General features: G+C 47.8%; 1 protein-coding gene across 1 annotated transcript in view; it reads right to left on the bottom strand.

The window, feature by feature from the left end:
* Window positions 1-25,299, bottom strand: part of CAGE1 (cancer antigen 1) — a 498,804-nt gene that overhangs the window by 15,131 nt on the left and 458,374 nt on the right. The window contains exon 9 of the mRNA XM_085606352.1: window positions 12,775-12,843. Within this exon, the coding sequence (XP_085462478.1) occupies window positions 12,775-12,843 (69 nt within the window). The remainder of the gene's footprint in view (window positions 1-12,774; window positions 12,844-25,299) is intronic.

Below are 25,299 nucleotides of genomic sequence, written 5' to 3' on the forward strand. Positions count from 1 at the left end.
TTGCACTGTAATGTTTAAAAGTATGAGTTTGTCAAGAAGCCAGCAGTCTTCCTCGGCACACCTCTTGGGTGAGGACCGATGAGACTCCTCTATGTAGAGTTTCCTGTTTGGCCAATAAACGCTTGAACCTTCTACGTTGCCAACTGCTCGTTATTTGACTTGCATTGCGGGCCACTGGTAAGTGTGGCCCTTGAGACAGAAAATTGGATACAACAGTTGGCGACCACGAAGGGACCCCGTGATAGGGTCCGGCCTCCCCCGTAATCGGGTGGTAGGTCCGAGGGCGTTTCGGTCGGGTGGGCAGAGAACGAGCTCGAGGGTTCCGCTCCGTGCGCTCGAGCGGGAAGCCCTCTGCTGCTAGTCACCCTTCACCGGGGTCCTACGGGCTCAACTCAGGAAACGGACCGGGTTGGTTGAGAGGAGTTGGCAGCGAAGAACGGACATTCGTACCAGGGTGCACCCGGTGAGTAGAATTTTGATTTGAAAGCACTGGCTACAAGCAGTGCCCGTTTTGGTTTTGAAACACGCGAGGTGGAGCGTGTAGTGGTATTTGAAGCACAGGCTCTAGGGCGGTGCATTGATTTTGAAGTAGGCACTGAGAGGCGGTGCCACTGTTGGTTTGAAGCCCGATTGGTATGGCTGGGCATTGATTTGAAAGTACATGTACATATGGTATGATTTGATGGACCCAAGCTGGGTAGCCGCGAGACATATCCTCGGTGAGGCACAGACCTCCCCGGGACGGCCTCAGTGGTGAACCAGAAAGGCAGTGAGAGGATCCATGGTGTAGTCAGGGATGTCTATTGTGGGAAATGCTACCGATTAGTGTGGGACTGGCTCACTGACTAGGTGGAAAGTGTTGTAACCTCTTGGTTGCGGTTTATGTCATTTGTGTTTGTATTGAACTAATCACCATGCCTTGTTTTAGTAAGTTGAATTGTTTCAGCTGTTGCTGTCGGGCGGGTGACTCTCGGCTAGCTGAGAGTCAGCCTGCCCCGCCGGAAGGCAGTCCCAGCCACTATATGTATGTGAAGCATGGAATTACCCCTTTATTGTTTTGTACTCTGTGGCATAAATATACTAAAAGTAACGAAGAATTGCAATGGCCAAAGACTGGCTCGTTTGACGAGAAAAAGATTGCTTTCTTGCAGGAACAACTGTTCTCCAGACGCAGCCGCCAGGCTATGTTTGATGCCCTGGGTTCGTGGCTGAAAGAATCCAAGCAGCGCCGGATAAGGGAGGAGAAGCGATCTAGGGCTAAGGCAGGACAGAATGTGACTCAGAAGGCCATAGCTTATGACAGGTCTCGAGCAGAAAAAGGAATAGACTGTATGAACCGTGAATTTCGATTGAAGGTAGATAAGAGCTATGTGACTCGGCCCAATGCTGAAGATGAGATAGAGGACTTATTGGATATACGGCCACCACCTCCTTATGTGCCGCAACGGCTGTATCCGGAGGTGGCTGGAGTCTCGGCCCCAACCACGGCCGCACCCTTAGGAACCTCGGGAGCCTCAGCCCCTCCGGCTCCCCCCAGTCCCCCTCCTTCGACAGAGCTCTCCCGACTGTCTACATCTGTGTCGGAGGTGATTACTATGTTACCAGCCCTGTTAACTGCTGCAGCAGCTGGGACTACACAGCTGCCACCCGGGTCAATGACTTCCCCTTCTGCCTTGCCCTCCTCCTCCGCGAGTACTACGCCAGTAGCAGCTGTAACCACTCCGACACGTCCGGTTCCTTTGGCTGAGGGTAAAAGGTTGTTTACTCGTTCGGCCTTGGGAACCGAAGAAAAGGACGCTATTGCTGTGCAGGCATCCCAATGGATGCGGCAACCCATTTATTTATTATCAGATATTTGGAGCACCATGAGGGATTACGAGCCGGTAATGCAGCAGCATGCATTAGAACATATGGCAAACCGCCTTATATCATTATGGGAGCAAGCACACACGGAGGGAAGGGCCCCGGCCATATTATACGATATTGTCACACAAGCCCATAAATCCCGCCTTACCCCCGAAGAAGTGTATGGGAATGTGCAGACCCTGGTGGCGTATAGAACCCGCCTGCAGTCCACTAATCCTATGGGGCTATCCCAGTACCCTATGCGGGAAGTACATCCCATCTACCATCCCGAGATCACGGAAGTGGTAGACGCCCATGGGGTAGTTACCCGTCCCAGAGTGGAGGCGCGCTTCCAGGAACAATGGGTGTACACTCCCTGGAAACGTAGTGAGGTGTTGTCACTAAAAAGTCAGTTACCAGATCCCAGGAAGAATCCCACCGCGTATTACAAAGAGCTTACTGAGGCGGCTTCCTCCGCAGTAATGACGTTGGCAGACATCGAGCTATTCTTCGCTCTACTAGTACCGGTGGACATTTGGCGCCAGGTGCATGATCAAGACCATGCAACCGAATTTGGGGGGACCTGGGAACAGCTACGGGGATGGGATAGAGATCGTAAACCAGGGAATAAGCCCCGGGCGGAAATATTGGCCCTTCCTGATAGGATAATAAATTATATGCATTCACTGATCCCTCCCCGAAAAGTGGACTGGGATAAGTTGACGGCCTGCAAGCAAAAGAAGGATGAGAGTGTATCTGATTTCTTTACGAGATTTGAGGGAGTTTTCATTGACTTCAGTGGACAGGACCTAGCCACTGAAGGAGGGGTACGGTTGTTCGTGAATCGATTTGTGACCAATCTGCTGCCAGAGGTGTCGGCTCGATTACAGGCTGCCGAAAGCACCTGGACAACCACCACCCCGTCGACAATATTGAGTATGGCTCAATATTATGAACATCGGGAGAATGAAAGCAAGGACAGGACAGAAAAGAAGTCGAAGGACTTGAAGACTCGAGTATTGTTACAGCAAGTAGAGAGAGGACGGGGAAGAGGGAGAGGGTCACAGAATTTTGCTTCGAGAGGGGCGGGTCCGCCGCAGACGATGGGACGGACAGATTTGGGCATAAATCAATGTGCTTTCTGTAAACAGGAGGGGCATTGGCGAGCCCAGTGTCCGTTACTATATGAACAGAACAGTGCTCCGAGAGGACGGGGAAGGGGACGTTTCTCCGGACAGCGAGGGGGATCTACGAGATCAGAGCATTCGGCGACAGGTGAGATAGGTCAGAACTGTTTTGATCACGGTCAGGGAAAGCAGTATTATAATGACGATTACGTGGTAGGCGAAGGATCAGGTTATTCTCAAGCATAGGACAGCCAAAGACAGAGTCAGGGGCAGGTGTCGATTCCAATTGATCAAGCTGGACCTTATGTTCATGCCCGATTACTGAATGCATCGGGTAAGTTTCTAGTTGACACTGGGGCCATAAACAGTTCTGTTTCACGTGCCCTAGTCCCGGGGGCTGCTCTGTCTGGCCAGAATAATGTGTCTGTGGGGTTTTCTGGAACTCCGGTGGTAAGCCCCATCTCAGAACCGCTCCCCCTTACCCTGGGGCCGGTATCAATAGACTCACCTTTTCTTTTAACCTCCCAGTGTGGAGAGAACCTTTTAGGCATGGACCTATTGAAAAGATTACATGCTCACATCTATTGTTCCCCAGAGGGGGTCTACCTGACCATAAAAGACCCTTCTCCCCTCTCTGCACAATGCTTATCTAAAACAGAACCACTACCACCAGAACTGGCGAACATTCCGGAAACCCTCTGGGCGACCGGAGACACTGATGTGGGCCATTTACGAATAACCCCAGTATCGATTACTTTAAAACAGGACGCTCAGTTGCCGAAGATTTCCCAGTATAAAATTGCCCCTGCTGGGGAACGGGCTCTAAAGGCTATCATTTACGATTTGATAAAAACCGGAGTAGTGGAAGAAACGACCTCTAATACATGTAATAGCCCTATTCTTCCGATTCTTAAACGAGCCCCGACACAAACGACTCCTGATTATGCTGATACCTATCGATTTGTGATTGACCTCCGAGAAATCAATAAGATCGTGGTACCCCAGTACCCTGTGGTACCTGATATTAACTCCGTCCTGACAATGATTCCTCCAACGGTGAAATTTTTCTCAGTTATTGATTTAAAAAACGCTTTCTTTAGTATCCCTATACATCCAGACAGCCGCTATCTTTTCGGCTTCACATTGGGGGGCCGTAGCTTCAGATTCTGTCGCGCCCCCCAGCGGTTTACAGAAAGCCCCAGTATCTATAGTCAGGCACTGAAAAGGATACTGGACACCTTGAGCTTGCCGCCAGGTAATGTATTACTCCAGTATGTTGATGATCTCCTGGTGGCCTCTGATACTGAGGAAGGCTGCCGGACGGCAACAGTGGAATTACTACAGCATTTGGCAAAACATGGTAATAAGGTATCACTGTCAAAATTCCAATATTGTCGACCGGAGGTGACCTATCTCGGTCATCTCCTGTCGAAGGAGGGAAGGCGATTGACCTCGGAACGTATTGCATCCATTACTAACATGTCTGTTCCTCGCACGCAACGTGATGTCCGCGCTTTGCTTGGCATAACCTCTTACTGTCGCCAGTGGATTCCTAACTACTCTCTCATCACTAAACCTTTCTTGTATTTGATCACCAAAGACGTGCATGAACCCCTATCTTGGACTGATGAGTGTCAAATGGCTTTCCTTTCTCTAAAGGCTGCTTTATGTTCTGCTCCTGTGCTTGGCACCCCAGACTACCGGAAGCCTTTTGTGCTCTATGTGCATGAGGTGGACGGTTGTTCGCTCTCAATGTTAACACAGGACTTTGGAGGTAAGCAAAGACCCTGTGCATATTTCTCAGCGGTTTTGGACAACGTCGCCAGAGCACTTCCCAGCTGCTTGAGAGCCACGGCCGCAGTAGCGATGGCGATCAGGCAGTCGGAAGGGCTAGTCCTAAATACGGATCTAACAGTAATGGTACAACATGCTGTGGACGTATTGTTAAACAGAACTCAGACGCAGCACTTAACTAGTGCGCGTCTTACGGGGTACGAATTGACCCTGTTTGCACCTCACATAACCATTAAAAGATGTATGACTCTGAATCCTGCCACGTTGCTACCCCTTCCCCCGGGAGAAAGTGGCCAGGATGTACATGATTGCATATTCCGGACTGAAGAAGAGACAAAGGGCCGGATAGATCTAACAGACACCCCCTTATCGGAACCCCAAGGAGAATTGTATGTTGATGGCTCATGTTTTAAATTGCCCAACGGTAATACGGTTGCGGCCTATGCAATTACCACCTTGCGGACCGTGGTAGAGGCGGCCAAAGTACCATATCTTTCCGCCCAAGCGGCTGAATTAATCGCACTACTTAGAGCGTGTGAGTTGGGAAAGGGACTGAGGTTGAACGTCTACACCGATAGCCAGTATGCTTTCGGTGTAGCCCATAGTTTTGGGAGGTTGTGGGCAGAACGAGGGTTTCTTACGTCTCATGGTGAAAAGATAAAGAATGGACAATTGGTCGAACGGCTGCTGGCCGCATTACCTTTGCCAAAAGCCCTCGCCATTTTAAATGTAGTGCCCATAAGGCTGTAACCAATGATGTTGGGAGGGGTAACGCTTTTGCAGACAAGATTGCTAAGGAAACTGCCCAGTCAGATACCCCCTCCATGTTCGTAGTTAGTCAGTGCAGAAAGATGGTAGAAGCAGACACTTTTCGAAACACTGTAGATAGTGTGAGAGAGTTGCAAAAAGAAGCCACCCCAGAGGAACTACAGTATTTGCAGGAGCAGGTGGGGCGGTTAGACGAGAATGGGTGTTGGACGGATTTATCGGAAAAATGCAGATGGCTGTTACCGAATGCATTCGTGAATGCGGTGGTGGCCATGGCACATGGTCCCGCTCACGTCGGGGTCCGAGGCATGTGTGCAATGTTGGACCCTGTATGGTACAACATTAATATCCAGAAAACGGCTAGAAATCTGGTCCAGCATTGTATGATTTGCCTCCAGCATAACCCGGGGGTAGTACCCCTGTGTTGTCAGGAAGTTTTGCCCCACCTACCTTGCCTTTCGAGGTACTCCAAATGGATTATATACAACTGGAACGGGTTAACAACCTTAAATATGTTCTGGTGGTAATCTGTACCTTCAGTAAATGGGTGGAAGCATACCCCACTAGAGAAAACACAGCTATAGCAACTGCCAGAGCCCTAATAAAGGAGTTCTTTCCCCGATTCAGGTTACCACGAGTAATCTGGAGTGATAATGGGACACACTTTAATGCCAACTTAGTTCAGCATGTATGTAAAGGTTTGGCAATACGACAGAAGTTCCACTCGCACGGCACCCACAATCAGCAGGCCTAGTTGAGAAATATAATGGGATCCTGAAGCTAAAATTAGCTAAACTACAGGACACGACTGGCCTGAAATGGCCCGATCTTCTGCCATTGGCCCTATTGTCTGTAAGAACCACCCCTCATTCTCGGAGTGGGATTTCCCCTTACGAGGTGGTTTTTGGGAGACCAGCTAATGTATGGGGGGTGCCCCGGTCCAAGTCATTTAGGGATATTGAGTATCCTATGTTGGCCGACTACCTTTATGCGTTAACTAAAGATCTCCGTTCTATCCACCAACAGATTTCAGCAGTACTGCAGCCTCTGCCGGAGAGCCCCGGACACAGCATCGAACCAGGTCAGTGGGTCCTAATTCGGAACTACCAGCGAAAGTCGAGCTTGGAACCCCGCTGGACCCGGCCACATCAAGTGCTTCTGGCCACGAGGACGGCGGTAAAGGTCGAAGGGAGGCAGCATTGGATTCATGTTTCCCATCTGAAGCGTGTCCCGCTTCCCTTGCCCGAGGATTGCCAGGACCAAGAGGAGACCAAACGGCACAGAGGTGAGCACGACGCCGAAGAGCCGCCCTCCCCCGAAGCCCACGGAGAAACGGAAGGGCAGGGAGAGAGGGCTACGAGTTCGGAGTCAGCTGTGGCAAATAAGGCCCTGCCTGGGGACCAAACGCGTGACCAGGAGGGCCACACACCTTGTTCCTTCTCTGATCCCACTGTGCCCATTTTGTTCATAAATCCTGAAACCCCTGGTCACACCCGATACCACCTGCGGCCCCGCAAACGGAATGAGATCCCCCGGTCCGGCTTACCATAAAAGGTGAAGCCTGAGTTAAGGGACCTAGGGGATTATATGAACACTGGACTGAACTCGTGGAGGGCGTAGAACTATAAGTGATAGCCCTGTTCAGAAAGAAGATAGAGACATTGATAGTAAAAGGGGCCCAGGTAATCCTCCTCTTCGACCAGAGTTGCGTCAAGTGCAGCTCCCACGTGAGAAGTTTTTTGCACCCTTGATTTTTATCTTTTCTTTTCTCTGATACGTCTACTGTTTTGGAATGCTAAGAGTCTGCCTGTGAGGCTCTAACTCGGACACAGGAAAGAAACACCCTCCGGCAGAATGGACTGCGTGTAGTTTTTCTTTTGTTCTCATTGTTTCCCGAGCTTAGAACTGGACTTTTAGTGAGAATGTATCCCTTTGCTCGTTTCGCCCTTGAAGAAGAGCGTCCCATAATCCCCCGCCCTAGATATGCACATTTACCAATGTTTTCCACATGGAGTTTGCGTGCTAAAATTGTGTTTATTTCTATAATAGCCGTGTCATTTCTATTATGTTTAGGATTATTCATTTATCTAGAATTCCGCCACCCAGTCCATACCTTGGTGTTGACTACCCCCACTCCTCAGGAACACCATTTTCAGACTTTGGCCCCTCACAAAGAAAGGCATCGCCAGACTTATGTACATAATGCCTTCATAGAGATGCTGCATCAGACTCACAGTTCCACGAATGTCACCGATTGCTGGGTATGTGGCCTCCTCCCTTCAGTAATGCATAAGCATGATTTGTTTATATCCATGCCGTTGTCACATCTAGGGAGCTGTGAAGCTTGGTTTAGATTGTTGTCTATGATATATGAGCATTATACTGTGGATGCGCATAGATTCTCGGAGAACGATTATGACCTAATCCTGGCCTACATAGAGAGGCATCAGGGATTCACTCCCAATGCAGAAGGCACTGATGGCACTTTAGATCCAACAGCCTGCATGAATGTGTACATGGACCATGAGAATGATACTTGGCTAAGGGATGAGATATTAGATTTTGTATCCTTCAATTTCACCGAGTACTTCAGATATTTTCAGGAACGCAATGTCTCCGAAGACAAGATTATACCTGTCCCTGTACTAAATACGTCATCCTCCTTTTGTTCCGGCCACTTGTTCGTAGGATTTAGCAGATGTAACTACACTTATCGATTACGGACTTTTAGTAGTACTCCCATTTTGACTCCCCCGAACATATATTTCGTATGTGAGGAGAATGCTTACACCTGGCTTCCCAGGGGATGGTCGGGCAGGTGTTATCTGTCCTTCCTCTATCCTCCTGTTTATATTGCCCCCTCCGATTACCACAATCTCATTCATTGAATAAAAGAAGTCTGTTATCCCTATCCATTGATAATGATGTCACTGATCAAACGGATACCCCGGCCCAACATTTCGTAGACATTATGAAAGGGGTCCTACCTATATGGGGCCCTATCCTCACTAGTAAGGAAATCAGAAGGCTGTCCAGGGTGGTGGAGGGAGTAGTCAATACCACGGCCGGGATATTGACTAATATCATTGTTGAGCTTCAGGCGACCCGGCTTGTGACTCTTCAAAATCGTCTTGTTTTAGACGTCATACTGGCTGACCGCGGAGGAGCATGCCGGGTGATCGGGAGTTCCTGTTGTGTATATATACCTGACTCCGCCCCTTCGGTTCATTTAGCCATTCAGAAACTCCACCGACTGGCATCAGAAATCCATACCGAGACTGGTACCTGGTCTCTGTCAACTTGGTTCTGGGACCTTCTGACCACCTGGGGGTGGAAACTATTCATGTTTCTGTTGGGTATTGTGGGTTTCCTCTTTACCTGCTGCATTTGTATCCAATGTGGCCCTGCCTGTTGTTCCTATTGTGCCACCCAATTTCGCTCTGCACTACCTAAATCCCCACCTACCCAAGCTCATGCCCAGATGACTCAGAAAGAAATTCATGATCTAATGCAGATAGATGAGGGTATCTTTGAGGATTAGTCATACTTATTTTTATTTTATTTTAGCTACACTATGCTAAAAGGGCCGTTCTGTAGGATCCAAATTTCAGAATATGATTAGCACAGTGTAACTAAAACTAACTTATTTGACTCAGCCCCGTAAGAAGGCCCTTTTTACATCCATTAGTAAGTGCGGCGGAAAGGGCAGAAAACAGAACCGCGGCCATCTTGGCCCTCAGCTCTCTCTCGTCTAAAGGAGCTACAATCACGTGGTTCCCTGAACCCGTATTTTCCTTGTTCAGCAGACACTAGTTTTAGAAGACAGGTTGAATTGTATTTACGACCGAGAAGCAAGGTCACATCTGCCAAAAGGGAGTACCAAGCAAATTCCTTCGGAACCTGGGAGGAGAAGGGAGTCACCCGGTCGACCTTCTATTCTTAAAGATAGTAGCCTTTTTTGTATCATCGAAACTAGATATAGGATGAGCTCATTAGGAGCGCCTGGACTGGCTGGTACTTTTCCACTTATAAGGCTTTGTATGTTGCACTGTAATGTATAAAAGTATGAGTTTGTCAAGAAGCCAGCAGCCTTCCTCGGCACACCTCTTGGGTGAGGACCGATGAGACTCCTCTATGTAGAGTTTCCTGTTTGGCCAATAAACGCTTGAACCTTCTACGTTGCCAACTGCTCGTTATTTGACTTACATTGCGGGCCACTGGTAAGTGTGGCCCTTGAGACAGAAAATTGGATACAACAAATGGTACACTGACCGCGTCCCAAGACGGAATTCCTCTGTTGGGACTCTGCCGCTAGCAAACCGCCAGCACAACTGTGAAATTTGAGTAGGCTCAGTGCAACCCCACTCCCCTGAAGACGATGGAATACTATTCTCCAGCAGAGTTGTCCGCAGTGTCGGCAGTGGTGAGCAGTGTTAAAGACGGTAAATACTTTGTTGATGCAAAAGGTATAAGAATGCTTGCTGTGGGTTAAATGAAAACCTATTTATACTTTGGTTGGACGACTTTCGCCATGCCGGCGATGTTTCTTTGATGCTTCCTTTCTGCTCTCAGTCGGTTCAGTAGCTAAACATATAGCTTGAACAGCACCGCTCCGCTGCAAATTTCACTAAGCGGTAAAAAGAGTTGGAGAGAAACTGGGAATGAGACACCACTAGCTGATCTTTACAGCCGATTGCAAAAAGACTCGATGTGTTCCGTTTCTGTGTGAACTTTAAAGGCAGCAACTCTTTTTACCGCTTTGTGAAATTTGCAGAAGAGCGGCGCTGTTCAAGCTATATGTTCAGCTATTGAACCGACTACGAGCTGAAAGGAAGCATAAAAAAAAATTGCCGGCATGGCGAAAGTCGTCAAACCAAAGTACAATTAGTTTTACGTTTCACCGATAACAAGCATTCTTATACCTTTTGTTAAAGCACCGCCCGTCTGGCGCAAATCGAGCCACCCACATTTTAACCTGCCTCTTCTCGCCTGCAACGTGCAAATGTATTTCTCTATTCAATCAGATATACCAGTGCACGCCCTGAAGAGAATCCCACAAACCACCTTAGGAATCAAAATGCGTCGGCGTTACACAAAGCGGGGACTTTCGCTTTTAATTTGTTTTCCCCCAGTAGAAATGTTATTTGAATTGTGTCAATACTGGGCCTAATGTCTCTTTTCCCCATGGGTAGTAGCTTCTTGAATTTGTTACACAATGTGGATGCTAAAGGTTGTCCTAGTAGCTGCTCCGTTTGTGAACTAAGACTGGTAAAATAATGTTTAGATAATTGTTGTTATGTATCAGGCTTCATGTATTGTTTGTTACATCACATTACTTCATCACAAAGTCTGTATGTCTTTGCTTTATTTGTTGCCATAATATGTATAATTTGCTCTTGGCTGAAACGTATCCGCACTTACCTGACCCATGATTAAAATGTGGAGTAAAGTGTACAGAACGAAGTAGCAAATAAATGCTTCAAGCCCTTATAAATTGAATTGATGGCCTTTAGTCTGTTACATTGGTCTAGCAGCATTCGAATGTGAAGGCTAGGACACCCCACTTTTTTCTTAGTTCACTACGGCCCCTACCAGCCACCTAGGGCCAAACCCCTTGTTGCTATTAAACTTTGAAAAAGTGGCATTTTCAATCGTGTGACTTAAAATCTGACTTTATCATTAAAGAGGGTCTTAAATTACAATTTCTTAGACACCAAACAGGATATTTCTACCTGCTCCCAAACAAAGGCTACCAAATATTAAATGTAATAAGGTACCCCAAAGTTATCCTATGGGAGAGGTAGGCCTCACAGCAGTGAAAAACAAATTTGTGAGTTTTTCACTATCAGGACATGTAAAACTTAAAAGTGTGTGTCTAACGTTTTACATACAATGCACCCTGCCCTATGGGCTATTTAGGGCCTACCCCATGGGTGACTAATATGTATTAAAATGGGAGTTTTAGGTTTCACAAAATGTTTATTTTTCATGTCGAATAGGCAGTTTAAAACTGAGTACAGGCTGCAGTGGAAGGTCTGAGACATGTTTTATGGGGCTACTTAAATGGGTGGTGCAATAAGTGCTGCAGGTCCACTAGGACCATTTAATTTACCAGCCCTGGGTATATGACATACCACCTTACTGGGGACTTATAAGAAATCTAAATATGCCAATCAGCTGTAAGCCAATGTTACCATGTTTTAGTGAGTAAGCACAAGCACCTTTGGATTGTTTATGAGGGTAAAGTGCACAAAATCTAAAGGCAATAAAAAAAAAAAATCTGCAAAAATAGGAGCGGAGACAGCAAAATGTTTGGGGGAAGACCATCGTAAGGCTGACAGGTCTAACACATCCCATTCCAGTCTACTCTGACAATAAATTAACATGTTCCAGAGAATTCAGGAAATTACATTCTGGTTAAAGTACATTTCTAAGTTGCCAGAACTGCGAGAAAGGAATTGTGAGGTAAATGTAAATCCGTATTTATAAAGCACAAACTACTCACCCTTACGGGTCTCAAGACGCTGGGGGCCGTCGTGGAAATTAAGGGCCATATTATCAAGGAACGGCGATAACGTTATCGGCACTTTAGCGGCAGGAAACTGCCGCTAAAGCGGCGATAATGGGCTTGATAATATGCCCTGGAGAATTCCCATAGAAGCCCAGGTTCTGGTGTGAACATGGGCTTCTATGGGAATTCACAAGGACATATTATCAAGCCCATTATCGCCGCTTTAGCGTCAGTTTCCTGCCGCTAAAGCGGCGATAATGTTATCGCCGTTCCTTGATAATATGGCCCAAAGTGAGCTATTGCCCAGAGTCACATGATGGTGAGCAGAGCTGCCGCCGGAGCTAGGGATCAAACCGTGAACCCTGTGCTCCGAAGTCAGCTGCTCTGGCCACTGCACCACACCTCTCCAGTGAGACTAAAGGAAGAATAAGTGTGAATTTGTGGAGACGGTTCTGACAAGGAACTGTAAAAATATATGTTAAAAGTGGTACCTGGTACAAAGAATGACAAGAAAAGAAATTTCTACAGTGGTATTGACAGCATGCCACCACCAGCAACTCAATTTCCTTTTAATCATACTTTCCAGTCATTAAGGTCACCACATCAGTATACAAATCTGTGAGAGGGTTATTTCAAACCCTACAGTACTTGGTATTTAGTTGAATGTGAAACAAAGTGTTTAGTTAGCAACTGAATTTCTACATTTGGTTTAACTGAAATTGCATTTACCTTTGCTGTCTGTATTTCTTCCTGAACTTATTGATCACTACTTCTAAGAACTGATTTCTTTTTTCTAACCTGTAAAAAAAAGACAGAAAGTTTGACTATAAACATTTTAAAAGCACTGACAAAGCTAACAGGTCTGGTGCTACATGCCAGGCGATTGGCTTTCTCAGTGAAAGTTTTGTTTTTTCACAGGTTTTGAAAACCTTTATTGATTTGAAGCTACTGTGTCCGTGTCAATCTAAAAATAAAAACATTGGCTAAAAGCAAAAATATTGTTTGGTCTCATTCATTCATCAAATTTTTATTTCGATTTATAAAACCATAAAAGAAACATAGTATACAATTTATACATATTTGTTGATAAAGCACAGTTTAAAGTACGAGACATTCCTTTAGTGCCGCCATAGACAAATGCTAAAAGATTTTGTATTAAGAATATTAAAAATGACACCGGCAAACGTTGTAACAAATAAATTAGAATGCATTAAAAATGCTAAGCTTCTAATCCTATATAGTTAAAACGTAAGGAGAATAAATTCCAGGTTGGGGCAACAAAACACAATATCAAAGCATACATTAGGAAAAAAGTGTTTTAGAGTCGAGACAGCAACCAAAGTGCGGGTGCTTTGATAGTGCTTGTAAAAAAACTGGAACCAAACTAGGCAAGCACAGCCATTTGTCCGATCAGACCTCTATGCAATTTAAAGGTGCAAGTGCATATTAGAAATTACAGTTCCACATTACTTTTTTTAAACATTAAAATTTCAGGCCTTCTTTCTCTCTTAATATACCCACAGCGAATAAATATCTACTGACACTAAAAACGATTTTCTGTATGGTATCGGTTTTTAGTATTCTAAACGCTTCAGAACAAGACCTAGTTCCCAGGTTTTGATAAATGGGTTGGCCCTCCTCCAGAAGATCATCAATGCGGTCTAGCACACAGTTGTTAGCTGCCGATCTATCTATGGGCAACTTTTGTTCTACTACATTTTGAACGAGGCCCATCAGACTTCACAGTTCCCTCGATAGTGGTAGACTTCCTTTTCCCCATTCTGCCAAAGGAGAATAAAACCCAGTACAGTTAGATAAAAAGCAGTCGTAGTCTTTAGACAGCCCAACAAGTACTTGTTTATATGTAAACCAAATTAATGTACTAGACGATACAGCAAAATGGCAAAATGCCAGAAATACGTATTTGGAAACTATTTCAGAACTCACGATTAATGTTTTGTCAAGTCGGGGGGGGGGCGCTAGAGAGCGCAAAGCAAAATGGCCGCACTTCTGTGAGGCTCTGCCATACTGAGTCATCATCCGCCAAATATCTGCTGCATGTACTGGCCTGTATGCCTGCCTGACGACGAAAGGGCTCCCTCCCTGCTCTCTGCCTTTGCCCATGGTGATTGCGGGCCTGAGAGGGCTTGATAGCGGGTAAAAATCTCCTGACCTTGCTCTGCTGTCGGCCAGAGGAAGATGGCGGCTGCCGGGTCGTGGTAGGCGGCGCTGTCGCTGAGGGTCGGAGAGCGGTGGCTGCTGCACGTCTCCCCATTGCCATTGGGGAATCGGTGCCTGAGGCGATTCCTGTTGGTGTGCGGCTCTATTGGTGGGAGTGAGGCTGGCTGCCCCCCGTGCGGCCACCGTCCAACTGAAGCGAGGAGAGGAGCGGCGGCGCCTGGAGGACTGTGGGGCGGCGGTCCTTGTCGGCTGAGGCAGCCCCCTGCGAGGAAGCGGAGCGCCGCAGGATCCGTCGCGCGCCCGTCGGCGCCGGCTGTGGTGAGTGGGTTCAGGGCCTGGCGGAGGTCTGGGCTGTGGCGGCGGGATTGGGCCTGCAGCCGGGCCGCGGCCCGCGAACTGCGGCTGGTGCGGGGGGCGCCCACAGCGTTCCTGCTGGGCCCGAGCGAGTCTGGGCGTGATCTCCTGCTGGGCCCGCTGCCGGCGCGGCTGCCTGCTCTTCGTTGCTGCAACCGGGAGGTGAGCCACCCACCTCGAACTCTGGTGCGTGGTTGCTGAAGGCACCGTTGATCCTGACATCTGCAGGGTGCCTCATATTACTATCTCCTGGACTGGGGTGCGTGTAGCCTCCCCTCAGTTCCCTCTACTGCCTCTCAGCGCTGCCTGGCTGCAACTTTGGTGAGCTCTTGCCGGGGCAGCGAGAGATCCGGCGGTTCTCCATTTTGAATCCCAGTACTGGCCTGCGGTGATGCCTGAAGCCCATTGAGTGAGCCATTTTTGAGGTCTGGGGCGCACTATCTCCTCTATCACTTGCTTCCCCCCGCGCTGGACTCTCCCGCTGCCATAACCTCGGTGGACTATTGCTGGTGACGCGGGGGAGCCACTGGCCTCTGGGATACGTTATTGTGGAGGCTAATCGAGGAGACCAGTGCCAGCTGCATGTAGCTATGTGAGCACGTGGGGCTATCTCTGGGCATTGCTGGTTGACTTGCTCTCCCCAACTACCACGCCTCTCTGCCTTGGAAGGTCCGGGCTGTCGGGGGCCATGGGGCGCATATGGCCAGGTTTAAACTGGGGTGGCATGGTGAGCAAAAGAAGGATGGATTTAACCCAGATCTCTTGACTGGGGGTGAATGTTTTGATTTGTTCTGCATTCCGTCCATCAATTGTGTGTCTTTTGCTATGGTCCGAACATAGACGACCCCTCGTTCTACTTGGATGTGTGGCGCCGGATTTCGCTCTTCCCACCGGTGCAGATTATATGGGGAGGGGATTTTAATCTCTGCTTAGACACCACTATGGACCGCTTTGGCGGTAGTGAGGCCCGACACAAGCGCGCCGCGGAGGTTCTACGGGGGCTTTTAGACACTGGACACCTGTATGACGTCTGGCGAACTCGTCATCTCGTGGACCGCCAGAGCACTTTTGCTTCCTCGTGCATGGCTCGTGGTCCCGTATAGATTTCTGGCTGGTCTCGGAGTCTGTTTGCGCTTGGACGGCGGCGGTGTTGCATGAGGCCCGTACTCTCTCGGATCACTCTCCGGTTCTATTGACGTTGCAGATGCCTATGTACCGGACACCTCCGTTTGCCAGGCGGCTGCAGCTCTCAGAGCTCACGGACTCTGTTTTTAAACAGAAAATAGCGGAGGTCATAAAAAATTTCTTTCAGGAGAATGAGGGGACGGTAGACAGTGCGGGGATGCTCTGGGAAGTGTTCAAGGTGACTATGCGGGGGGCTTGCATCGGTGCCCAGTCTGGGGTTTTGTGCGACATCCGTCGGCGAATTAAGAGACTGGCATCTGATATCTCCGCACTGGACGCTGACCCCACCCCTGCTAAACTGGCCACCATACGGGAACTGGTCACGGAGCATAACCAGACTGTTGACCAGGAGTTGCTGCATTGCTCTCGGAGTAGCGCGATATTATGGAGAGGGAGGTCGCCCTGGCCGCTCACTGGTGCAGAAATTGTCGGAGCCGAGGGACCAGGAGCAAATAACGGAGGTTATTGATGAAACTGGGGATGTCCATCACTCGACTGCTGAGCTCTGAGACGTCATGCTACAATATTATACTCGCCTCTATGCTGCCAAAGAGACCCCGCCGCCGGAGGCGAAACACGAGTACCTTGATGATGTGGCGCTTGGGTGGCTCTCCGTGCGACAGCGGGATTATCTGGTGCAGACCTTCGATGAAGAGGATGTGCGGGATGCAATCCTGTCACTGCCGACCTGTAGGGCTACGGGTCCGGACGGGCTGCCCAGTGAATTTTATAAGACTTATGTGGCAGAACTCACCCCGCAGCTCTTGGAGGTTTATGCGGAAGCCTATGAAACTGGGCAGCTGCCCCCCGTCTCTCCGGGAGGCCCTACTGGTCACTCTTCTAAAGTCAGATAAGCCATCCAATCAGTGTGGGTCATACAACCCGTTATCTATGATTAACATAGATGCAAAGGTCCTAGCAAAAATTATTGCCACCAGAAAGCAACCTTTGATTCCCCTGTTGGTGCTGCCGGACCAATCGGGGTTCGTGACGGAGCGATCCACTACTCATAATCTGCGTACACTCTTCCCCACCTTGCACTATTTTGAGCCCGACTTTCAGGCGGTGGCCGTACTCCTCGATGCGGCCAAGGCCTTCGATTCATTACAGTGGTCATTTATGTTTACTGTGCTGGAGAGGATGGCCTTCCCCCCCTTGCTCCGGGTACTGTACAGTGAGCCCGTCGCCAGGGTTCGAGTAAATGGGTGGGTGTCTTCATTGTTTCCTATCGGAGGGGGCATGAGGCAGGGCTGCCCGCTGTCACCTATGCTTTTTGCCTTGGCACTGGAGCCCCTCGCATGCAAACTGCGGCAGCGACACGCTGCAGCTGCACTGCGGTTTCGACAACGGCCTTTGATAGTCTCTCTCTACGCCGATGACATCCTGTTATATGTCAGAGAGCCCGAGGTCCACCTATCTGTACTACTCCGGGAATATGTCCAATTTGAGTGCTTCTCTGGCCTGGGGATCTAAGTCGGTGGTGTTTCCCCTAACTGCGTTCACCAAAGAGGTGGAGTTGGATTTTCCACTGACATGGACCACTGACCCAGTGAAGTATTTGGGTGTTTGGGTGCACAGGGAACCTGCCATCGTGATCTCTGAAAATTACGTCCGTACGCTGTCTCGCATCACTGAGCAGGTTGCAAGATGGACCCACCTGCCCCTCTCCCTGGCGGACAGGATTGCGGTGATAAAAATGGTCTTTCTGCCTAAACTACTGTACTTCTTTATTAACATCCCTATCAAGCTGAACGTTGCGTTTTTCCGCACCCTTCAGTCTGTGTTGCTTACGTTTGTGTGGGGAGGTAGGAAGCCAAGGTGTTGATGGGATTTGTTGGTGCAGCCCTTCGAACAAGGAGGCTTTGAGGCACCTGATCTTCGCCTTTACTATTTGTGTGCCCAGGCACAGTTCGCGCATTACTGGCATTTCCCTCCGCGGTATCAGCCACATGTGGCTATAGAGTCGGACGCGGTGCTGCCTGTGCCGCTGCAGGCGGAGACACTTTCGGGGGGCGGGCGGCCCGCGGACTGAGATCAACCCTACGCAGTGCACGGCGTGGGCCTGGCACATGCTTGCGATAAGAGCTCAACTCCCTTATCTATAAGCACCCTTATTGCCGTTACTCTCCCACCCCAATATCTCGGCGGCTCGGGAGGCGTCTGCCTGGCGAGAGTTGGCTGCGGCTGGCATACACTGGATGGGTGATTTATATGTGAAGGGTAGATTTAAAATGTTAGGGGAGGCACAGACTGGCCCTGAGCGGGGCTTTATGTTTAACTTCACATATGTTCGGGTTCGCCAGGCTACCCGCACGGCGTACCCGGGTTACTCTGCTGAGCCTACCACCTTGGGCGCTCTGCAGGTGCTGCTGACAGGAGCTAGCCGACAGAAATTAGTTACTCGACTCTATAATTCCTCTCAGCGCAAACGTGATATTGGGGTACACCCCTCCTGCTCCGGTTGGCAGGCGGCGCTGGGTGCTCCTGTTGCGCTGGAGGTCTGGACCGCGTGTTGTTGGCTCACTAGCCGACTGACGGACAATTGTAATCTCCGCATTATACACTTTAAGTTCCTGCACCAGGTATATTATTCCCCTTTGCAGCTATACACGTATGGCCTCAAGGAAACTTCCAATTGTGTGAGATGTGGGTAGAGGGTGCGGACTTTCTCCATGTTGCCTGGCTGTGTGGGAGTGTATTTGCTTTCTGGACGACAGTGGTGGCCTTTCTGTCTGATGTCATGCTGGAGTCTGTGGACTGCTCTCTAGTGGTTTGTTTGTTGGGGTATGTCAAATGTTTTAAGCCCTGCAACAGGAGACTTGTTGCCATTGCCACTCTGTTTGCTAAAAGGGCAGTGGCGCAATGCTGGGGGGTAAAAACGTTGTCCACTGTAAAGAAGTGGCTCCGGGACCTGGTGTTCTGTAAAACGCAACTGCAGACTTATGAGGAGGAACTGCCGGAATCCTCTCGTCCGAAGGATTTTTGGGCCCCATTGACTGAGTAGCTGATGTACCATCCTGACATATTGTGAGCCCTTCAGTTGTCTCCCATAGCTTCATTAGAATGGGGGCGGGCCTTTTGGCTAATAGGTACACAATTCTGTGGGAGGGACTCCGCCTAATGCTGACTCTATCTTGGTTTATACTGTCAAATGCAGATTTGCTGTCCACAGTGTACTGTCTCTATGCTGCTGTTCCACTAGGGAGGGATGGAGGGGGAGGGTAGGGGGGAAGTTGTAGGAGTTATATGTTTCCTCTGCCTTCAATGATCCTGTATTGTAGAATGTATGCTTTATTTGAAAATTCAATAAATACATTTAAAAAAAAAATGTTTTGTCAAGTCAAATTGTCCCAGGACCAGCAAAAGTTCTTGCAGAATCAAGGGGGATGGCGTCTGCTCCTGTCCACGCACGTCCCGGCACTATGGGGGCTGGAGTGCCCTGACTGGCGGTGCTGCTGGCGGTGCTGCTGGAAAGGACAAAGCTGCAAGAATGGGCTCTATCACGCAGCGGGCCTTTTATTGCGCTATATAGCGCCGGTAAAATCAGCAGCAGGTGTGAGAGATAATGCGGGTTGCATTCGATGCTTCTCCGGCTCTTGGGACACGTAGTCCCCGATGATAATTCTATTTTTTGGTCTCAAAAAGAACACTTACATAGTCTGGCCCTTAAAAGAAAACAGAGGGCCCAATTCATAAAGGTAACCGTACACCTTTGTGTAAGTTTACTATTTTTTGGGTATGCTCTAAGGTAAACTTAGATGAAAAGTCTAATTTTACTACTTTTTATATTTACAAATGTAAACTTAGACCAAAAATCTAACATTACTAGCAGTAACTTACATTTGTGAATACTCAAAAGTAGTAAAGTTAGACATTTGGTCTAAGTTTATCTTTAACTTACACAAAAGTGTAAGTTTACCTTTGTGAATCGGGCCCTTTGTGTGTGGATGTGCCTCTTGTGCAAGGGCAGAATTATGTCACTCACAGTAAACCTAGGTAATGGCTGTAGTGGGCGAATCCATTACACCATGATGTAAGCTGTAGTGGGCGAAAGAAAAATGTGGCTGACACAATGAAAGAGCAACGGATTAAGGGGGAATGATTAAAGCTTCTATAAATAAGTACAGTATGCATATAATTTTAGTAAAAATCAAAAGGTCTTGGCTAACACCAGACCTAATTACACTTTGGTAAAACATTGATAATGTTTGCTGCTCTCTTAAAGAAAAGTTGACAAGTATTGTGGAGGATAATGCATTGTGACTTTAAATTTAAGGAACTAAAGAAGCAAGACGTTCTGTATAAAATCCTGCTGATCTGCTCTTAGAAGCTTACAAGAAAAGCCAGATGTGCTGTTGTTGATTCAGCACTTTGGAAATCAGCAAACTGTTTTGCCCAATGCAGTGCTTAATTAGAGTCAGTGTTGCAAGTGGGCATCACTGGTACTCCTTTTAGGGGAACGGAACAAACAAGCTACATATGTTCGGTAACAATATTTCTAGTGGATACTCTAAACGCAGATTCCTCACCTAAGAATATCCCCTGGATGCCAACCTGGGCCTTGAGAATTTTTCCAGCAATAACCCCACTCTCTGATAGGTGGCTACATTCAACTGCCACCCTGCCGCTAGTTTCCTGTCTTTTTCCTTTATGCACCATTAGACAAGGAGTATAAAACAATTGCTGATGACCGCATACTGATCGCTAACTGGAGACCGTTTTAGATGTTAAAAAGAGACCACTCCATAGAAAGGGGAAAGTGGGATGGCAGGGGGAATCTGAGGTTAGATAGAGAATCCGCCAGAAAGAGCATTACTGAAGGTAAGTAACTTGTTCTTCTGATTAATACTTCTAATCCCAGATTTCTATTTCTTTTTAATCGGACTTTGTCATTTTCCATTTCAACCAGTAGAGATATCCAAGGATAGTCAAGCTAATATAGCGGATCATACATAAATGGCTGCAGTATGGATAAAAAATAATTAGTTACAACTAACATAAAAAATTTCACCCTCCTGGATTCGTTGACCAATGGCAAGAAAACCAACCTCACCAGCAGAATTGAAACACTCCCTCCAGCCCCCCTAATCCCTACGAGTAACCTCAAATTCCTCTCCTTAGAATAGATACCAAAGCAGTACCTCCCAAAGGCGGCGACGCTGTTGAGTGGGCTCAAACCAAAAAGTCTTGCAGAACCAAGTAGGTGAAGAAGTGTCCTTCCCACTGGACCTAGTGTTTCGTGTATGTATGCACCAATGCCAACATAGCAGCCTAGCAGAGATCTAGAACAGACACCTCTCACTCTAGCGCAGGTGTAGCAGCATTACCTGCAGTGGAATAGGCTGTCAGACTTTCTGGGTGCTGCTTCATGGCCAGCCCAATGCAGCTCTTGATGCAGAGGACTATCCACATCAAAAGGTACCTCTTCTGCACAGCTTTCCCTTTCTTTGCTCCAGAAATCCCTAGAAAGTTGACTGTCCACTCAATGGTACGATCATTGCAAAACCTTAATGTTTATTTGGGTTCAACTGATGTAACCTCTCCTTTTCTTTTGAGTGGCAAGGGGGAGAAATGAACGCTGATGGAATGATTGACAGTCAGATGTGATAAGAAATCACAAAAATACAACTGAGTCCAAACCACCAATTTGTATGGAAAGAAGGTGGTGTAGGGCGATTGCACTGAAAGGTGAACTCATGTGACAAGCTGACGAAATAGCAATGAGGAAGACAGCTTTCAGAGTCAAGAAACGGAAAGAAACGGAGTTAGCACCTGTGTATAGGTTTGAAGGGTGTATACATGAATAATGTCAAGATCAAGTTAAGTTCGCACTGGGGCATCTCACATGGTTTGGGAGGGAACGTGTGTGTCGAACCTTGGATAAAACTGATCACAATTCGTAATCTGAACAAGGGTGGTTGGTAGGATAAACAGAGAAAGGCTTTTAGTGTGGACAAATAACCTTTTACAGTGCCTAATGCAAGGCCATTCAGGGCTCACAGTAAAACAAACAAAAGGATGTCTAACAGCTTTGCGTGTAAGGCGTGAGTGTTGCAGGCACTACACCACATCACACTACCCAGCATAGATGGATTTTGTTGAAGGCAATGTGGCAACTAAAATGATATCCACCACTTCAGACAACATATCAATTGAAACAGCTCAATCTCCACACATGGAGATGTGATCTGCGGACGTTCGGATGAAGGGTCCTTCCCTATTGCTGATACAGTATGTCTTCCTGAAGTAGTAGACTGCGAGATAGACAGATGCTCCTGATCAGAAGTTCGAGTATCAGACCCTCCTGGCCCAATCCATCGAATTTAGGATGACTTGGGCTTGGTCATTCTTGATCTTCTTCAGAACTAAGAGCAGGAGTGACATTCGGCCTAAACACAGCACAGAGACTGCTCTTCTGGCTGTGGTTGAGGAGGCTAAAAGGAGATTGGATCAAAGGGCTATGGTGGCCATCATACTCCTGGACCTCAGTGCAGCTTTTGATACCGTAGACCACTCCACGCTTTTCTATAGGGTTGGTAAGGCCTGCGTTACAGGAAAAGCCCTGTACTGGGTTTGATTTCTTTCTGAGGGAACAAACATTCCAAGTCTTTGACAAGGACTGCTAATCGGAAACCATTCCGGTCATTTGTGGGGTTCTGCAGGGATCCTCATCAAATCCAACACTTTTTAATATATACCTGTAACCACCGGCAGACATTGTAGCTCCCTATGGGATTACTATAGTCTCGTCTCGTCTTTTCTCTTTGTCCTAGCTCGGACACTTCTTTATCCACACTTGGACCTTGCTTCCAGGAGGTGACTACCTGGATGAATAAGGCTTGCCTTAAGCTCACTGGGTCTAAAACAGGACTAGTAATTCTGGGAAATAACTCCATCACTCAACAAGTCCTAGACTGGCCCACTAGCTTTGCCCCCCCCGGCAGTCTCTAAGGTAGTCATAAAGAGTCTGGGGATGTGGCTTGAAAATGATGGAAGCCCAGGCCATCAAAATCATGGCTAGTTTTAGACTATTGAGGATGCTGTGCAACATCCTGTCCTTGCTCCCACAGAATCAGAGACAGGTAGTAGTCCAAGCCCTTGTCCTCTTGCGGTTGTACTATGGCAACTCACTGTATCTAGGGTCTCCCAAAGGAGTGACAGATTAACTACATGTCGTGCAAAATGCGACTGCAGGCATGTTACTTGGGATCCCAAGATCTCAATCAGTTAGACAGGGCTTGAGAGACCTTCATTGGCTCCCCATCTCTCAAAGAATAGAATTCAAATCACTGTGCATCTTCCACCAGGACATACAGGGTCAGTGCCCACCAATTTTACAGCAATTTGCTCGCCCCTACATCTCCAACGGACCTCTGCGATCCTCCAATCACTATCAGGATACCATCCCCACTGTTAAATGAGCCATAAGAGGAGGACGATCCTTTAGCCTAAATGCAGCAAAGCTGTAGAACAGTCAGCCATTCAAGCATCAGAACTACGCTTTCGAAAAGCCCTTAAAACTTAGCTCTTTAAATAGTCATTCCTACCTAACTGCCTCTCTGTATTTAGGTGCACCTCTCTGAATTATCGCTGGGATGCCTTTGGGTCACCATGTGCTCTACAAATCCCATAGTATAGTATAAGAGAGGTAGTGGCAGGGAAGGGTACAGAAGTCTCCTGTTCCATTCCAGCCTGAATGCGACTCTTAACAAGTGCTCCCATTGAAAATCTGATGTGCATGACTGTTGATAATGTGCATTCTTTATAGTGGGAAATAGATCTATCCAGTGCTCTGCCAACTGGCCGAATACACCCTACTCCACCTCAGGGTGCAAATGCCACTTGGGATCTGCCAGATGACACCTGCTCAGTTCATCCACTCTGGCAGTCAGGAATCCTAACAGGTGAAAGATGTGCTGATGTTGAAGCCTCCTCCAGAGGTGTAGAGCATGGTGGTACTGGGCCCAATACCACACTCTGCCCTGCTTGTTGCGGTACCGCGTGGCAGTAATATTATCCATGAGAGCTTGCACCAGCCTTCCCCGTATTGAAGACAGGAAAGGGCCCAGCAGATGTCTCTAGCTCCGACAGGTTGATGTGAAGCTGGCCTTCCAGTAGAAACTGGAGGTCTATTACCATCACCTCTGCCAGATGACCCCCCAAACCAGCAGTTATGCATCCATCATCGCAGTTAATTCTGGAAGGGGAAGGTAGATTGACCTGCATCAGGAGAAATTATGATTGGTCAGCAACTACTGCAGATCTTGAGCTGTCTCCTCCAAAACCTGGATGATGTTGAAAAGGCAAGGCAGTCATGATGCTGAGGATTTTATGTCCAACTGCAAGGTTCGATTGAGCACCCTGGCATGGTTGACAGGGAGGATGACTGGGAGGATGCATGAGGCTAAGAGGACTAGAAGCCTTAAAAACACCTTCAAAGGGATTCATGATTGAGTCAGAGATATCGGGACCATAGCCCAAATGCCCCAAACTCATTAAGGCCAAGGCAAAGCCTTCAACTCCACTGTGTCCAGGATTGCTCCAATGAATGGATGCAGTTGTCTGAAGGTGGTCCATGAGATACTGCAGAGAGCCAGCTTTCACCAGTCAGCCATTGAGGTACTTGAATACAGGAACTCCCATCCTCCAAAGAAGGGCAGCGACTAGCAACATAATTTTTATGAACACTACAAGGACAGATGTGAGGCTGAAGGGCAGCAATGTAAACTGAAAATACTTCTGGCCTACCTTAGATCGCAAGTACTGCCCGTGGGACTGCAGGACAATTGTATGAAAATATGCATCCTGCAAGTCCAAGGACACCATCCAGTCTCCTGGGTCCAGGTCAGAAAGGATCTGAACCAATGTGAGAATTTTGAATTTGTCCTTACAAAGGAAGTCGTTTAGGATTCTAATGTCCAGAATAGGCCTGAGGCCCCATCCTTGTACGGGACAAGGAAATAGTGGAAATAACAACCCCTTCCTTTCTCTAAATCTTGCACCCATTCTCTGGAACGCTTGGAGAGCAACAGGTGTACTTCCTGCAGCAGAATGAACAGATGCCTCTCAGAAATTTGTTCTGGTGTGGGAGGAATATTTGGGGAAGAGAGAAAAGGTAGAATGTAGCTCGTTTGAACAATCTGCAAAACCCATCAGTCAGAATTGATGGTTTGCCATAGTGGGAGGAAGTGTTGAATCCTGCTCCCCACCAGTTGGAGTGAGCAATTGAGGACAAACTAAAGCTCACTTTACTGGTCAAAGCCTTTACAATCAGACTTTCCAGATTAGGGTGCTTGGTGAAAAATATGGGACACTGAGCACAGGCCTATGTTGCCTGGCCTCCTGCTAACAGGTGGGCAAGAACATGGTTTCAACCAGATAGCCATCAAAGGGTCTATGAGGGCATGATTAAATGGAAGCAAGGGCGTTGATGTTACTGGCCCAGGCTGCAAAACATTTGTCTTAGTCTCAGTGGAGGTCAATTTTCATTCTTGTACCTCAGATGCCCTCTGAAACACCACTGCAAATGAGGCA

The sequence above is a fragment of the Triturus cristatus genome, chromosome 5_2 (assembly GCF_964204655.1).
Source record: "Triturus cristatus chromosome 5_2, aTriCri1.1, whole genome shotgun sequence".
Lineage (NCBI taxonomy): Eukaryota > Metazoa > Chordata > Amphibia > Caudata > Salamandridae > Triturus > Triturus cristatus.